This window comes from Hemiscyllium ocellatum, chromosome 30 (assembly GCF_020745735.1).
Source record: "Hemiscyllium ocellatum isolate sHemOce1 chromosome 30, sHemOce1.pat.X.cur, whole genome shotgun sequence".
Classification (NCBI taxonomy): Eukaryota; Metazoa; Chordata; class Chondrichthyes; order Orectolobiformes; family Hemiscylliidae; genus Hemiscyllium; species Hemiscyllium ocellatum.
Genome location: NC_083430.1, coordinates 6,299,171 through 6,314,694, shown reverse-complemented (window position 1 = coordinate 6,314,694; position 15,524 = coordinate 6,299,171). Strand labels below are relative to the sequence as shown.

At 43.8% G+C, this 15,524-nt stretch overlaps 1 protein-coding gene across 3 annotated transcripts in view; it reads left to right on the top strand.

Moving 5' to 3' along the window:
- Positions 1-15,524, top strand: part of col16a1 (collagen, type XVI, alpha 1) — a 330,536-nt gene that overhangs the window by 206,821 nt on the left and 108,191 nt on the right. For all 3 annotated transcript variants that reach the window (XM_060847623.1, XM_060847622.1, XM_060847624.1), the window contains exons 25-29: positions 5,102-5,146; positions 5,927-5,962; positions 10,046-10,099; positions 11,073-11,126; positions 13,153-13,275. In XM_060847623.1, coding sequence (XP_060703606.1) covers positions 5,102-5,146; positions 5,927-5,962; positions 10,046-10,099; positions 11,073-11,126; positions 13,153-13,275 — 312 coding nt within the window. The remainder of the gene's footprint in view (positions 1-5,101; positions 5,147-5,926; positions 5,963-10,045; positions 10,100-11,072; positions 11,127-13,152; positions 13,276-15,524) is intronic.

The window sequence follows — 15,524 nt, the reverse complement described above, 5'->3', positions numbered from 1 at the left end:
ACGATTTATATTTCTTAGTTAATTGGTTTGTAGATCTTGCATTGTACACATCCTTCCCCAACATTATCTCATTTTATTTTGTTCACTCATGCGACATGGGCTTTGCTGACTGAGTCAGTATTGATTGACCATCCCTTGTTGCCCTTGGGAAGATGGTGGTGAGCTGCCATCTTGACTTAGTGCAGTCCACAGGCTATAGGTAGATCCACAATGCCTTTCGGGAGGGAATTCCAGGATTTTGATCCAGAGACAGAGAAGGAATGTTCGATATGTTTCCAAGTGAGGATGATGAGTGGCTTGGAGGAGAATTTGTAGGTGGTGGTGTTCCCATGTGTCTCCTGCCCTTGAATTTCTAGATGGAAGTTGCCATGCAATTAAAAGGTGTTTATAAGAAGCTGCAGTGAATTTCGGAGATGCACCTTAATGATGGTGTGGACTGCTGCTACTGGGAAAAAGGACAGCAGATGCTGGAGATCAGAATCGAAAGGTATGATGCTGAAAAAGCACAGCAGGTCGGGCAGCATCTGAGGAGCAGGAGGTTCAAAGTTTTGGGCATAAACCCTTCATCAGGAATGTCAGATTCCTGATGAAGGACTTATGCCCAAAACATCGACTCTCCTGCTCTTCAGATCCTGTCTGACTTGCTGTGCTTTTCCAGTGCCACACTTTTCGACACTGCTGCTACTGAGCATTGGTGGCATAGGGAGTAGATACTTGTGGATGTGGTACCAATCAAGCAGACTGCTTTGTCTTGGATGGTATCAAGTTACTTGAATGTTGTTGGAGCTACATCCATCCAGGCAATAAGGGAATATTCTATGCACTCCTGATTTGTGCCTTGTAGATGGTGGACTGGTCTCGGGGAATTAGGAGGTGAATTACTGTGTACAATATTCCTAACCTCTGACTTGCTCTTGTAGCCATTATGTTTATGCAGAGAGTCCAGTTGAGTTTGTGGTCAATGTTAACTCCCAGGATGTTTATAGGAGGGGATTCAGTGATAGTAATGCCCCCCCCCCTTCCCCCCCCCACTCTTCATGACAAAGAGCTTATGCTCAAATAGTCAACTCTCCTGCTCCTTGGATGCTGCCTGACCAACTGTGCTTTTCTAGCATCACACATTTTGACTCTAAACTCCAACATCTGCAATCCTCATTTTCTCCTGGAAGAGGAGCCTATCAGAAAGGACAGTGGAACAGCAATGGCAGGGGTTTCTGGGTGTAATTCAGGAGATACAACAGAAATTCATCCCGACGAAAAAGAAACATGGTACAGGGAGAATAAGGCAGCCATGGTAGACCAGGGAAGTCAGGGATAATGTAATGTGGCAATGGGAACCAGAGGATTGGGAAGTTTACAAAGACAACAAAAAATGTTTTAAGGAGGGAGAAGATTAAATATGAGGGTAAGCTAGCCACTAATATAAAGGAAAAGGTGAGGACTGCAGAAACTGGAGATCATAATCGAAAATTGTGGCACTGGAAAAGCACAGCAGGTCAGGCAGCATCCATGGAGCAGGAGAATCAGTATTTCTATCATAAGCCCTGCATCAGGAATGTGGGGGGAGAAGGGGGCTGAGAGATAAATAGAAGGGTGAGGGTGTGGTGGGGTAGCTGGGATGGAGATAGGTAGATGCAGATGGAGGGGGGGTGTGATGGTGATAGGTTGGAGATAAGGGTGGAGCAGAGAAGTAGGACAGTTCAAGATGGGGGTGCCAAGTTGGAGGGTTGGGTTTGGGATAAGTTGGGGGGAGGAGAGATGAGGTAACTGATGAAATCAATATTGATTCCATGTGGTTGGTGTGTCTCGAGGCAGAAGGTGAGACGTTCTTCCTCCAGGCGTCGGGTGACTTGGATTTGGCAGTGGGGGAGTCCCAGGACTTGCATGTCCTTGGCAGAGTGGGAGGAGGATTTGAAATGGGGTTGTTTGGTGTGTCTGCCCGGAGATGTTCCCCGAAACATTCCAGGAGTTGGCACCCTGTCTCTCCAATGTAGAGGAGACCACATCAAGAGCAACAGACACAGCAGAGGAGGTGTGTGGATGTACAGGAAAATCTCACTCAGATGTGGAAGGATCCTTTGGGTCCTTGGATGGAGGTGAGGGAGGAGATGTGGGTACAGGTTTTGCATTGCTCGCAGCAGCAAGGGAAACGGAGAGTGTTTGATGGGAGGAAGGGGGCGAAATGAGGACGTCATAGAAGGAATGGTCTCTGCGGAATGCTGATAGGGATGGGAAGGGAAATATATCCCTGCTGATGGGTTCTGACTGTATGTGGCAGAAATGGCGGGGGATGATGCTGTGTATCTATAGGTTAATGGTGTGGAAGCTGAGGACTGGGGGTTTCTATCCTTGGTCCTCATCTTTCACTCCACTACTGGGCCCATGGTGTCAGATGCTAGTTTGGATAGGAGGTTAGCTGTCTGGCAGAAGGCAGAGAGTGGGGAATAAGAGGGTCCTTCTCAGGATGGTAGCCGGTGACAAGTGGTGTTCCGTAAGGCTCAGTGTTGGGGCCACAACCTCTCACATTATACATTAATGATCCAGACGAAGGAACTATGGGCATTCTGGCTAAGTTTGCAGATGGTACAAAGATAGGTCAAGGGACAGATAACATTGAGGAGGTGGGGAGGCTGCAGAAGGATTTGAACAGGTTAGGAGAGTAGGCAGATGGAGTACAGTGTGAGGTACTTTGGTAAGAAGAGTAGAGGCATGGAATATTTTCGAAATGGGCAGAAAATTCAGAATTTGAAGTGCAAAGAGACGTGGGAGTTCTAGTCCAGGATTCTCTCAAGATAAACTTGCAGGTTGAGTCAGTAGTTAGGAAGGCAAATGCAATTATAGCATTTATTTTGAGAGGACTTGTACATAAAAGCAGGGAAGTACTGCTGAGACTTTATAAGGCTCTGGTCAGGCCACGTTTGAAGTGTTGTGCGCTGTTTTTGGGCCCCATATCTCAGGAAGGATGATCTGGCCTTGGAGTGTGTTCAGAGGAGGTTCACGAGAATTGTCCCGGGAATGAAAAGGTTAACATCTGAGGAACCTTTGAGAACTCTGGGTCTATACTCGATAGAGTTTATAAAGATGAAGGGGTATCTAATTGAAACATACAGAATACTGAATGACCTGGACATGGATGTTGGGAAGATGTTACCAATTGGTCAGAGAGTCTAGGACCCGAGGGTATAGCCTTAGATTAAAGGGAAGACCTTTTCAAATGGAGATAAGGAGAAACTTCTTTGACCAGAGAGTGGTGAATCTATGGAATTCATTGCCACAGAAGGCTGTGGAGGGCAGGTCGTTGAGTTTATTAAAGACAGAGCTAGATAGGTTCTTGAGTATCAAAGGTTATGGGGAGAAAGCGGAAGAATGGGATTGAGAAACTTATCAGCCATGACTGAATACTGGAACAAACTCGGTGGGCTGAATGGCCTAATTTCTGCTCCTATATCTTATGATATCTTACGCTGTCACTCTCGCGTCACCTCAGCTCTTTATCCATGAATGAACTGTGGCTGTAATGAAGTCAGGAGCTGAGTGGAACCCAGATTAGGCATTACTGAGCAGGTGCTGCTTGGTAACACATTTGCTGACACCTTCCATCACTTTACCGTTGATGGAAAATAGAATGATGGTGCTTTAATTGACTGGGTTGGATTTGCCCCGCTTTTTGTGTACAGACATACCTGTGCAATGTTCCACATTGTCAGGTCAATGCCAGTGTTGTAACTGTACTGGAAGCACTTCGCCAGGGGAGCAGCAAGTTCTGGAGCACAAGTCTTCATTACTATTGCCGGAATGTTGTCAGGGCCCATAGTCTTTACAAAAACCTGTGTCTCCAGCTGTTTCTTGATATCACATGAAGTGAATCAAATTGGTTAAAGACTGGGACCGGTGATGCTTTTGGCACGCCCACCTGCACTCACCATTGAACTAGGGTTGATCCTCTGGCTTGGTGGTGATGGTCAAGTGAGGGATATGCTGGACCATGAGGTGGCAGATTGTGTTGGAATACAACTCTGCTATTGATGAGTCATTGTGCCTCAAGTTAGCCCAGTCTTGAGTTGCTCAGTTTGTTTGAAGTCTGTCCCATGTAGCATGGTGATAATGATAATGCCGCCCAACACAAAGTCCCAGGTGGGCCTTCATCTCCACAGGGACTATGTGCTGGTCACTCTTATTGATACTTACCTGGGCAGTTGCATGTACAGCCGGCAGATTGGCTAGGATGAGGTCAAGTTTGTTTTTCCCTCTTGCTGGTTTCCTCACCACCTGTCACAGGCCTAGTCTAGAGGCTATGCCCTTAGAACATAACCAGCTTGATGAGTAGTCCTGCTGCCAAGCCCGTCCTGGTGGTAGATATTGAAATCCCCCACTCAGAGTAGATTTTGCCCCCTTACCACTCTTAATCCTTCCTCCAACTGTTGTTCAGCAGGACAAGTACTGATTCATCAGCTGAAGCAGAATGGTACGTAGTAGTCAGTAAGAGGTTTCCTTGCCAGGGTTCAACCTGAAGTTGTGAGACTTCATGGGGTTCAGAGTCAATGTTGAGGGCTCCTAAGGCAACTTCCTCCAAATGGTATGCTGTTGTGCCACCCTCTCTGGTGGGTTTGTCCTGCTGGTGGAACAGAACATATCCAGGGATGGGGATGTCTCGTACATTGTCTGTTAGGTATCAATCTATGAGTATAACTGTGTTGATTGATTACTCTGTGAGACAGCTCTCCCAATTTTGGCACTTGCCCAAGATATTAGGTTGACCTTGCAGGATCAACAAGGTTGTTTCTGCTTTTGTCTTTTCTGGAGCTTACATTGATACCAATTAGTCAGTCCAGTTTCATTTCTTTATTGAGAATTTGTAGCAACTGATGCAACTGAGTGTCTTCCAGGCCATCTCAGAGGGCAGTTGAGACTCAATCATATTGCTGTGTGTATGGAGTTACATGTAGGCCAGACCAGGTGAGGATGACAGACTTCCTTCCCTGAAGAAAATTAATTAAGAATTCCGATTGCATTTGAAGAAGTAAATCACGGGCCATGTTACTCTTTGGGATATACTGACAATGTGATAAATCACCTTTTAATATATACTGTCTCTGGACAGGGCCAGCCCGGAGCACCAGGTCCACGTGGCTTCAAGGGAGAAAAGGTGAGTCACTGAATCAGCTCCGTGAGGTTTGTTAGCTGTGATCTCTACCTGTTAATTCCTGCTGGCTGTCTGCACTCAGGTCACATTTGTCCAAGTGTCAGTAACTCAACCACTAATAGTACATTCCTGTACCATCTGTACAGCTGATGGTAAACTAATTGGCCTATATATAATGTCAGGTTTATCTCACTTGACCTTCTTAAATAATGGAGTGACATTAACAATTTTCTAACTCTGGGGAATCATTTGTTAAGCAATTGGCACATTCGCGAATTCTTCTGCTCCCTTAGATTCATCTGTTTTTATCTCCTGAGTTTCCCATCAGCATTATTTTTACTTGTACTGAATCTAATTAGATCCTCCTTATGATTTGTTAATTTCCTCTTATCTCTTGTATTTTATCCATTTTCTGGAGACTGAAGCAATGTAAGTATAAGTCTTTTTGTTTCAGTAAGTGTTATTTCCTGATGTCCGATCACATTATTACTCGAGTCTGTCATAAAGCAGCCCACATTTCCCTCAAATAACTCTCTTCTCTTAATTGAATTGCAACAAATCTTCAGTGCTGACCATTTTAACATTTTCCTTTTGTGGCTTAATCAGTGGAGGTTTGGAGAAGAGCATCAGTTTAGTTTAAACATTGTGTCAATGTGAGTCCCGTGGTTCACCAAGTTCAGCTGAAGTCATAATCATGGTATTTGTAGTGAGATGAGAGCCTTCAATCAGACTGGAATCACTGGTTGTCATACACTGTTCAAGTGACAAGTCTCCATTTCACAGGGTAACGTCGGCAAACCAGGAGCCACTGGGAAAACCGTGAGTACAGTGATCATTTCTCACTTGCTTAGCTGTCTCTTGTCTTACATGAGTCACGGTAGAACACAGGACTGGGCCTTCACCCAGGGTGGAGTGTAATGAGACAAGGATTCAATGGAAGGAAACAGTGAGTTTCCCATCTCCGTGAACTGAGCTGGGTATACACTGACACTTCTCCCTACAGGCTGTTAAGGATTATAATGGAATGATTGTGAATCCCCAGCACAAAAGCATTTGTTTTGCAATAACCTGGATGCACCACCCCAGAGATTAAAGGATCTGAAAATGGCTGTTCGAGCCCCTCAGATCTGTTCTGCCATTCAGTGAAGTTATCTTAGACCTGACTCCATGTACGCAACTTGTCCTAGATCTTGCCTCACTGTTGGAACCTATGCTGTTACCTTTTTGCAGGTACTTCCTTTTAGTTTTATGGTGTCACCTACCTCTGGTAAGAACAATTCTTGTTGCTTAGGGTTGTACTATTTGAATGTTAAATTAAACTTTTGTTTGAACATTTCCCATTGATCTTCTTCAGTTTTACCTATTAACAGTTGTTCAGTTTACTGTGGACTGTCTCTGTCTGATTTCACTGAAATCAGGCTCACCAAAATTTAGAATCTTCCAGTAGTTTCACAATTCTCAGCTTTAGTCAAGACACTTCATTTATCATATTCTGATGACAATGTATTAAATACTCTCACACTTAAATTGTCGCTCAAACCTACCTTGTGATGGTCATTATTAATTACAATGCTGTCTTGCTGATGTAAATAACACAGACATATTCAGAAAATGCACTGCCTTTCTGATAGTTTGCCTGAATCAAGATGACAATTAAATTCCCTCTTAATACTCAACTGCCGAGACTATGCGGCTTATCTAACATCTGCAGTGCTGCAATCTTCATCTTCACAGATGCTACCGAGGGTCTAAACCGCACTCTCACGGCAGTCTTAAATGCTTTCCTATTTCTCATTGCACCCTTTAAATATCTGTTTATCTCTCTTCATATCCTTTTAAGATGGAAGTAATTTCATCCTTAAGTGCTTCTTTTTCAACGTTTTCCTGGAAATTCTTCCGTATCGCAATCTAATATTTATGTTCCTCTTATTTAAATGGAAGTGTTTGATGGGGACCATGTAGAGGGAGCTTTACTTTGTACCTAACACCATGTTATACCTAACCCTGTGCTGTCCCTATCCTGGAGTGCTTGCTGGGGACAGTGTAAAAGGAGCTTTACTAACTATGTAACATGTGCTGTCCCTGATCTGGGAGTGTTAGGTTGGGACTTTAAAGCTTGGGGAGCTTTACTTTCACTTTAAAAGAGTAAAGGTAGTTTTACTTCCAGGTTAAAAATGGGAGAGAAAGCTTCACTTTCCGTTTACTTTTAGGTTAAAAGAGCAGAGGAGCTTTATTCTGTATCTAACCTCGTGCTATAGCCAACCCTATTTTGTACCTAACCACATGCTATTCCTGGGAGTGTTTAATGCAAACAGTGTAGGGGGAGCTTTATTCTACATCTGTTGCTAACCCTAGCTGCACCTGTCCTGTGAATATTTGATGGGAACAATATAGAGAGAGTTTTACTCTGTACCTGAACCTGAGCTATCCTGGGAACATCATAGATGAAGCTTACTCTGTACCTGTGATCCCATGGTGTACCTGTCATGGCACTGTTGAATAGGACAGTGTCAAGGGAGCATTTACTTTCAATTTATGAGTACAAAAAATATTAAGTTTCAAAGAATAGAGGAAGCTTCATTCTGTCCCTGACCTTGCACTGTCCCTGACCTTGCACTGTCCCTGACCTTGCACTGTCCCTGACCTTGCACTGTCCCTGACCTTGCACTGTCCCTGACCTTGCACTGTCCCTGACCTTGGAGTATTTGATGGGCACAGTGCCAAGGGAGCTTTCTCTCCATTTACTTTTTGTTTAAAAGAGTAGAGGGTACATTTCTTTGCATCTAACCTCCTGCTGTCCCTGTCCCAGCAGTGTTAGACGTGACAGTGTCAAGGCAATTTTACCTTAAGTTTAAAAGAATAAAGACTGTTTTAAATTCAGATTAAAAGAATAGAGAGATGTTTATTCTGTATCTAACCCTGTGTTGTACCTAACCCATTTTGTACCTGCCTTTGAAGTATTTTATGGGCACAGTGCAGAGGAAGCTTTATTCTGTATCTTACTATGTGCTGTGCCTGTCCTGGGAGTATTGGACGGATCAGTATAGAGATAGCTTTACACTGTATCTAACCCTGTGCGGTACCTAGCCCAGTGAAATACTCTGTATCTAACTTAGTGTTGCACCTGTTCTGGGAGTCAGACATGGACAGTGTAGAGGGTGGCAAGGTTACTCAATGGTTAGCACTGTGTGGAGGTATTTGCACATTCTCCTTGTGCCTGCATGGGTTTCCTCCGGGTGCTCCGGTTTTATCCCACAATCTAAAGATGTGCAGGTTAGGTAAGTTGCCTGTAGTGTTCAGGGAAGTGTAGGTTAAATGCATTAGTCAGAGGTAAATACAAGATAATGGAGTAGGGGACTGGGTCTGGGTGGTATGGATTTGTTGGGCCAAAGGGCCAGTATCCACACAGAAAGAAACTGCTTTACCTGTCCTGGAAATGTTTGAACGCAACAGTGTAGAGGGAGCTTTATTCTGTATCTACCCTTGTACTGTCTCCATCCTGGGAGGTTTTGATGGGGACAATGTACAGGGAACTTTATCCTTCTGTTACTTCATGTTGTACATTTCCTGGAAGTGCTTGATGGGAGAAATGCAGAAGGAGCTTTACTCTCTATCTGTACCTGTCCTGGGAGTGTTTGAGAGGGGCAGTGTAGAGAGAGCTTTACTCTGTATCCAATACTGTGCTGTCCCTATCCCGGGCCTGTTAAGTGGTGACAGTATAGAGGGAGCTCTATTCTATTTACTACCCTGTGCTGTCCCTGTCTTTGAGATTGTTTAATGGGAACTGTTTAAAGGGAGCTTTATTCTGTATCCAGCCTCGTGTTGCACCTGTCCTGGGAGTGTTTGACGGGACAGTGTAGAGGGAGCTTTATTCTGTATCCAGCCTCGTGTTGCACCTGTCCTGGGAGTGTTTGATGGGATACAGTTCAGAAAGATTTACTCTGAGGCTTACTGTTTTCAGATAGTCGTCTACACTGTATATTTCATCCACATCACTGGGTAAATACAAAATAATTGAGATAAGTATTTCTCAATCATTAATTATTTATCGGGACCATTTTTCTCACAAGTCTGCAGGGAGACAGTTCCTCCTGTTAGTGTTCACTTGGGCAGACTGCAGCCTTCGCGTCCATGTCTATCCATAACAAAGTTTGAGTCATGTTGTTGAACTACCAGTTTCCCCCTGAGACTGAACCCTTCGGGCTGCTGCATAAGAGCATATCGTCCCAAGAGGTGGGTTAGGAATAAATGTTGAAAAGTTACCTGAAATTGGTAGTCCCCAGCGCCCAGTCCCTCCCATCCAACTCCATCCTTGGGGGTATCGTGTTAGGTATCGGATCTGGTTTACACAGGTTTTTTTTTGCTGGAGTATTACCTGTCAGGGAAAGCACTAGCTCAGGGTGCCCACTGAACTAATTTTAATTGATACTGAGGAACTATGGGCTGGCCAGGCCCCAGCAAGGACAGGTAAGAGGAAACCAATCTGCCCCAACGCATTTGGGCAACTCTCCGAGATGAAGGTCGAGGAAGCTGACTCCAGTGTTTACACTGTGGGGAAGTTTTGGCAATAATAAAAATTGAAGATCAGAGAATCTTCTGCATTGAAGGATCCTCCAAGCCATTATCAGCAATGGCTGTGAACTGCCAGGGCCCACATCCTCAGAACTGTATGGAAACATTCAACCAACACATGGCCTAACCATTCTTGATTGTGGGATCTTGTTGTGCAGAAATAGGCTGCTGCTTTTCCACCAAGTCAGTGGCTCTACTTTCCATTGTCTGTTTATGCATTTTCAGGATGTCTTGAAGTTCTGAAAGATGTTAGACAAAAGCATGCCTTTGTTGAGTCAATTTTTTTTGTCACCTTTTCCCAACATTGTGTTTACTTTTGTCTCGTTAAAGGGGAAACGAGGTAATCAGGGGATCCCAGGGCATGGAGGAGAAAAGGGCAACAAGGTAAGGGCTTGAATCTCTTAACTTGCACTTTTCACCCGAGGCTCAGTGACTGAATATTCAAGCACCGTGCTGGCTGTCTGCAGAGCAGTGCAATCCTTCCCATTCCTCTGGTTTACGATCATGGTGCTGCAGATTTACTTCCTCCAAGTGCTCTTCCAATTTCCTTTTAAAATTATTATCCATCTGTTCTTCCAAAGTCCTCATGTATTGACTTCCAGGTCATTGCTACTTGTTTCATACATTGCCAACACCACCCCCCCACCCCACCCCCATGCAATCTATCCATACACACACACACACACACACACACACACATCCTTAAATCTGTCTCTCTTAGCTATTGCGCCATCCCATTGTCTTCCTTATTTGGATTTGTAAGGATCTTGAATACCTCTCTGTCCTGAATCCTATTAGTTCCATTGAGAACAGCCCCAACAGTTTCTACACCCTAACCCTGGAGCTAAAATCTCTCAATCTATCTAGGAAACCTCCTCTGCATCATCTCAATCCAGTGATGATCACAACAGGATGTGGGTTATAGCCGAACCAGAGCTTTGTAAAGATTCAGCATAACATCCCTGCTTTTGTACACTATATCTCAATATAACCCAAGATCTTATATATTTGTAGTGTAAAACATTGAGCATTGGAGTGTTCTTGATATAAAATGGAACAGGATTTCTGGCCCATGATCTCAGTTCGACATAACCCCTGATCACTGACAACTGGAATCTCAAGGATCAGATACAGATTGAATTAAAACTCTCATGGACAAGTGAGTTTTCAAATAAGACTGAACACTCATTCCTAGGTGAATCCATTACCTGTGGAACTATGACCCAGTCAAAGTCACGACTTTGCAAGAGAGAGGGTGAAAAGTAATGGGGATTTTTTTTAGCTCACAACGTATTTGAAATCTATCTTTGTGTTACACTGATGAATGAGTACTTCATCAGCACTTTGTTTTTTTAAGGGTGATCAGGGAGATCGAGGGATCACAGGAGCTCCAGGACCCAAAGGAGAGAAGGTTTGTGTTATGAAGAATTATATTTTGTTTCAGTTTGATTTCTGCTTTGTTCTGCTGCCATCTGTTGGTGGGAGGCGTGGCTGAAACGATCCTCTTCACTCTGGAGTCCTGACGCCATAATTCAGGCTGATGCTGCAGTGCACTACTGAGAGAATATTGGAAATTCCTTCTTTGCAATGAAACTGCAATGACCTCCAACTGATGAGTCAGGAGGACATACAAAGTCCCATGACCATATCTGATAGAAGGGGAAATCTCCCACGTTCCCAGCTAATGTTAATCTCCAAGCCATTATTAATACAAAAGATTGTGTGTCATTTAACTCATTCCTGTTGCTGTGCATGATCGGTTGCTGTGATTCCCTACATCACAACACCTCAAATGTATTTCATTGACTATTATTTTAGATCTTGAGGTGATGGGCAGAAACTTGCACCCATAACTCTGTAGTGATTACTACGAGGTCATCCAGGTGGACCTCATAGAATATGAGTTCCCTGATTGGAGCTGATAAACTGGTCTAATCTGGGAGCCCTGACTGACAGAGAAGGACAGGAATTACAGATGTCTTGTTCACTCTAAGAGCTGGCTCTGAGGGAGCTGGATCAGTGTCAAGGACTTGTGTAAATAAAGGTTGGTTTTGGTGACAGGATACCAGCTTCTGTGGAGTTATTTCACAGCACACCCTCTTGTAGCCAGTGTGGGGTGTGCATTTAATGATGACAGAAGTTGCTGCTGAGGAGCCTTCCTGCTTTCCCCCTCTGCCCTAATGAAGTCTGAGCTACAAAGTTCCATGGATGGCCTTCCGTCCAATTGAGGAGTTGCCCACTCCCAAGGCCCCATCCTGCCACAGCTAATATTAACCTATGGCAGGTAAGGAGTTTGTCATGTGCTGAGCACTACATGTATACCTGTCCTCTTGAACCTTGCCCTATATCTCCTTACTTGGATCCACCCACAACTCCAGAAACTAACTTAGCTGGCCTGCTCTGCACAATGGAATTGCCTGCAGTCTCAGAACTGACCAGTGGCACTGTGGGTTCTAACAGCCTTCCAATTAGCTGAAAGCTCTGTAAACTGGACTCCCTCCTGAGACAGTGGGTGGAGGCTCACCTTAACACAAATCAGTGCTGCTCCATGTGTTCGGTTTCTCTCGAGCAGCCATCGGGATCATAGGCAGGCTCCCTCTCAACTCTTCACTGGGTGTGAGGCATAGTGGTAACCACGGCATCACATAAAGACTATCTAATATTCGATTTGGACCTCATGTGCCTTCATAGTCCCCATGCTCTAAACCCCTACAGTGTACATAATCAATAACTGTAGTGACTATGTTAAGTCATGAAATGTTCATAAGAAAAAGAGCCAGTCCAAAATCTCCTTAAAAAGAAACAGTTCTTAACGGCATTTTTAAAATATCAGTCATACATGGCCATTCATTGGATTGCTTAAGTAGTTTTACTCCACTTCCCCTCTCTCAATCTTGCCCAAATAACGTTGAGAAACAAAGACGTAATAACTTTTAGCTAGTAACATTGTAAAGATTCAGTCAGTCAAAGGTAACACTGCGCTTCAAGCAGGGAAAGGTACATCCTGCTCGACTGACTACATCTGGGAGCTCAGCCATTCTTTCATAAAGAAACCATCTTGAGAAACAGAGGTCTGATCATCTGTTTGTGTTGGTACAATTGGCAATGAACTCCATAATGCCAGTGGGAGAGACACTAGGAGGCAGTGAGGAAGACGGCAGAGGGGGAGGAAGTGTGACTCTGTGGGATGAAGCGAGCGGGTGACAAAGCAAATGAAGAATCAGGAGTGGCAGCAAGCGGCAGGTACAATGCAGGATTGCAGTTGTATGGTGCCTACAAAGCTGCATATCCATGACCACAATGCAGTGAATCCACAGTGCCACTATTGAATGGTTTGCAATTGAGTTCTGGGTTGGCAGTGTGTGTGATTGACCATGTGGAATGGTGCAGATGATTTGTGGGTCACTGAGAGCACTGTCTTTCTCTTTATGGTCCAGGGCGATGGATGTGGGCTCTGCCCAACGGCTCAAGTGGCTCATCTTAAAGTAAATCCCCCAGATGACGGAAATGGGAGCCAGTCCGAAAAACAGCCTGCACCTCTTATCCAGCCTGGAATAAAGGTGAGGAATTCCACAACAATGAACAATGCTATCTGGGTGCCTATCATCACCTGAGATTGGGAACAATTCAGTCAAGTGTGTGCAATCAGAACAATTAACATCTTCCTGACCATTTTTAATTCACTCATGGGATGTGGATCCCACTGACTGGGCCAGCACTCATTGCCCATCCCTAATTGCCCTTGAACTGAACAGCTACTAGGCCATTGTAGGTAGTGTTGAAGGTAGTGGATGGGGTGATGATCAAATGGATTGGTGTTGTTGGAGCTGCACTTATTCAGACAAGTGGAGAGTACCCAATCACATTCCTGAGTTATGTCTTGAAGACTGGAGATTCAGGAGGTGAGGTACTGATGATAGAATTGATAATGAAGCCACTGTGTTTATGTAGCAAGACCAGTTCAGTTTCTGGTCAATGGGAACCCCCCCACCACCAACTGTCATCCGGGATGTTGAGAGTGAGGGATTCAGTTATGGTCATTGATTCTCTTGTGCTGGAGACAGTCATTGCTTGGCGTTTGTGCTGCTCGAATGTTAATTGCCACTTAAGTGCACAGGCCCAAATGTTATCCAGGTCTTACTGCATATGGACACAGGTTGTTTCAGGACCTGAGGAGTCATAAATTATTCTGAGCATTATGCAATCATCAGCAAACATCCATATTTCTGATTTTATGATGGAGGGAAGGTCATTGATGAAATAGCTGAAGACGGGCTAAGAACACCACCCTGAGGAAATGGAAATCCGTGGCTTCAACTCCCACTAGCTCCAGAAGTGTCACAATAAGTCTGGCTTGATTAAAAACACCCACCTGAAAGAGATGTCCTAGAGCTGAGATGACTGATCTCCAACAGCCAAAACCACATTCCTATGTGCAAAGTATGATTCCAACCAGCAGAGTTTTCATTATAATGGTTCTTTTTTTTTAAAGTGGTACAAAGTTGAAAGAGTGTATGTTCACTTTAAGATAGTAAGAATTTTCTGAATTTTAAAGTAAATTTAAAATGCAGCTATAGCTGCCAGAACAGTTAGTCTGTTCCAAAATAGCAATTGTTTGTTAAATGGATACCTGAGTTTTGGTTGCTGTTTTGACAACAATTCAAATTTAACCAATTAATTTAAATTATGCCCATGATACTAAACCCAATTGAGTTTGAATTTATTGTTCTGATAACAACAGACCAATGAGAGGGAACAATGTTGGAGGTATAAAAAACATAAGGTTTTGAAAATTGGTCAAAGCAACTGCCGTAGAGCTGGAGAGCAATTGTCAACTGAAGAAATAAACATCTTGAACTCAAAGAAATCTCAGAAGGCACTGTCCAGCAAAAGATACCTTTTCCTGTAAAAATACTCACAGTAAAAAGAACAAAGATGACGAGGGAGAAGACAGCACAATCGGAAGACTGGAAAGAAGACAGCATCAGAGACTGTGGGGACTTGAGATGTAGTTAATATAATGTTTAATAATTATGCTGTTGGAGCAGTATTTTTATAAAGTTGGAATCAGATAATAATTAGTTAAGAAAAAAGTCGGCTTGGATTTAATAGTTTTAATTTTGTGTTTGCTATTAGAATTCGGAAAATAAATTATTACTTTTCTTTAAATAGTGGAAATTAGGAGTTCTCTTTCTGTCACACATTCTAACAGATTACAAGGCGAGGTGAGCTTTTCTGAGAATTTGGTTTTAATTAACAGAGAGGTTTGACTTCTGTGTTGCAGCACGTCCTTGCTCTATCACGCTCTGTCCCTATTAATAAAGCTGAGGACACTGTATACTTGATTAACTACTCTCCACCTGTCCTGCCAACTTCAATAATCCGTGCACAAAAACACCCATACCCCCTATTGAATTGTACTCTCCAAATTATCTTTCAGTGTTCTTCCCACCAAAGTGCATCACCTCACATTTCACTTCATTGAAACTCAGTCACCACCTATCTGCCCACTCCACCAATTATGAGATGTCCTTTTGGAGTTCCTCACTGGTTGCAATCCTTCCACATTTAGTGCAAACTTGGTGATTGTTCCATGCACAGCAAGACCCATTAATATGTATAAGGTCAAAGGTCCCAGTACCGACCCCTGGGGAACTCAACTGCAAGCCTTCCTCCAGCCTGAAAAATATCCGTTGACCATGACTCTGTTACCTAACAGCAGGCCTGGCAGCATCCGAGAGGCCTTTATTCCTGATGAAGGGCTTTTGCCTGAATCGTCGATTTTCCTGCTCCTCAGATGCTGCCTGAC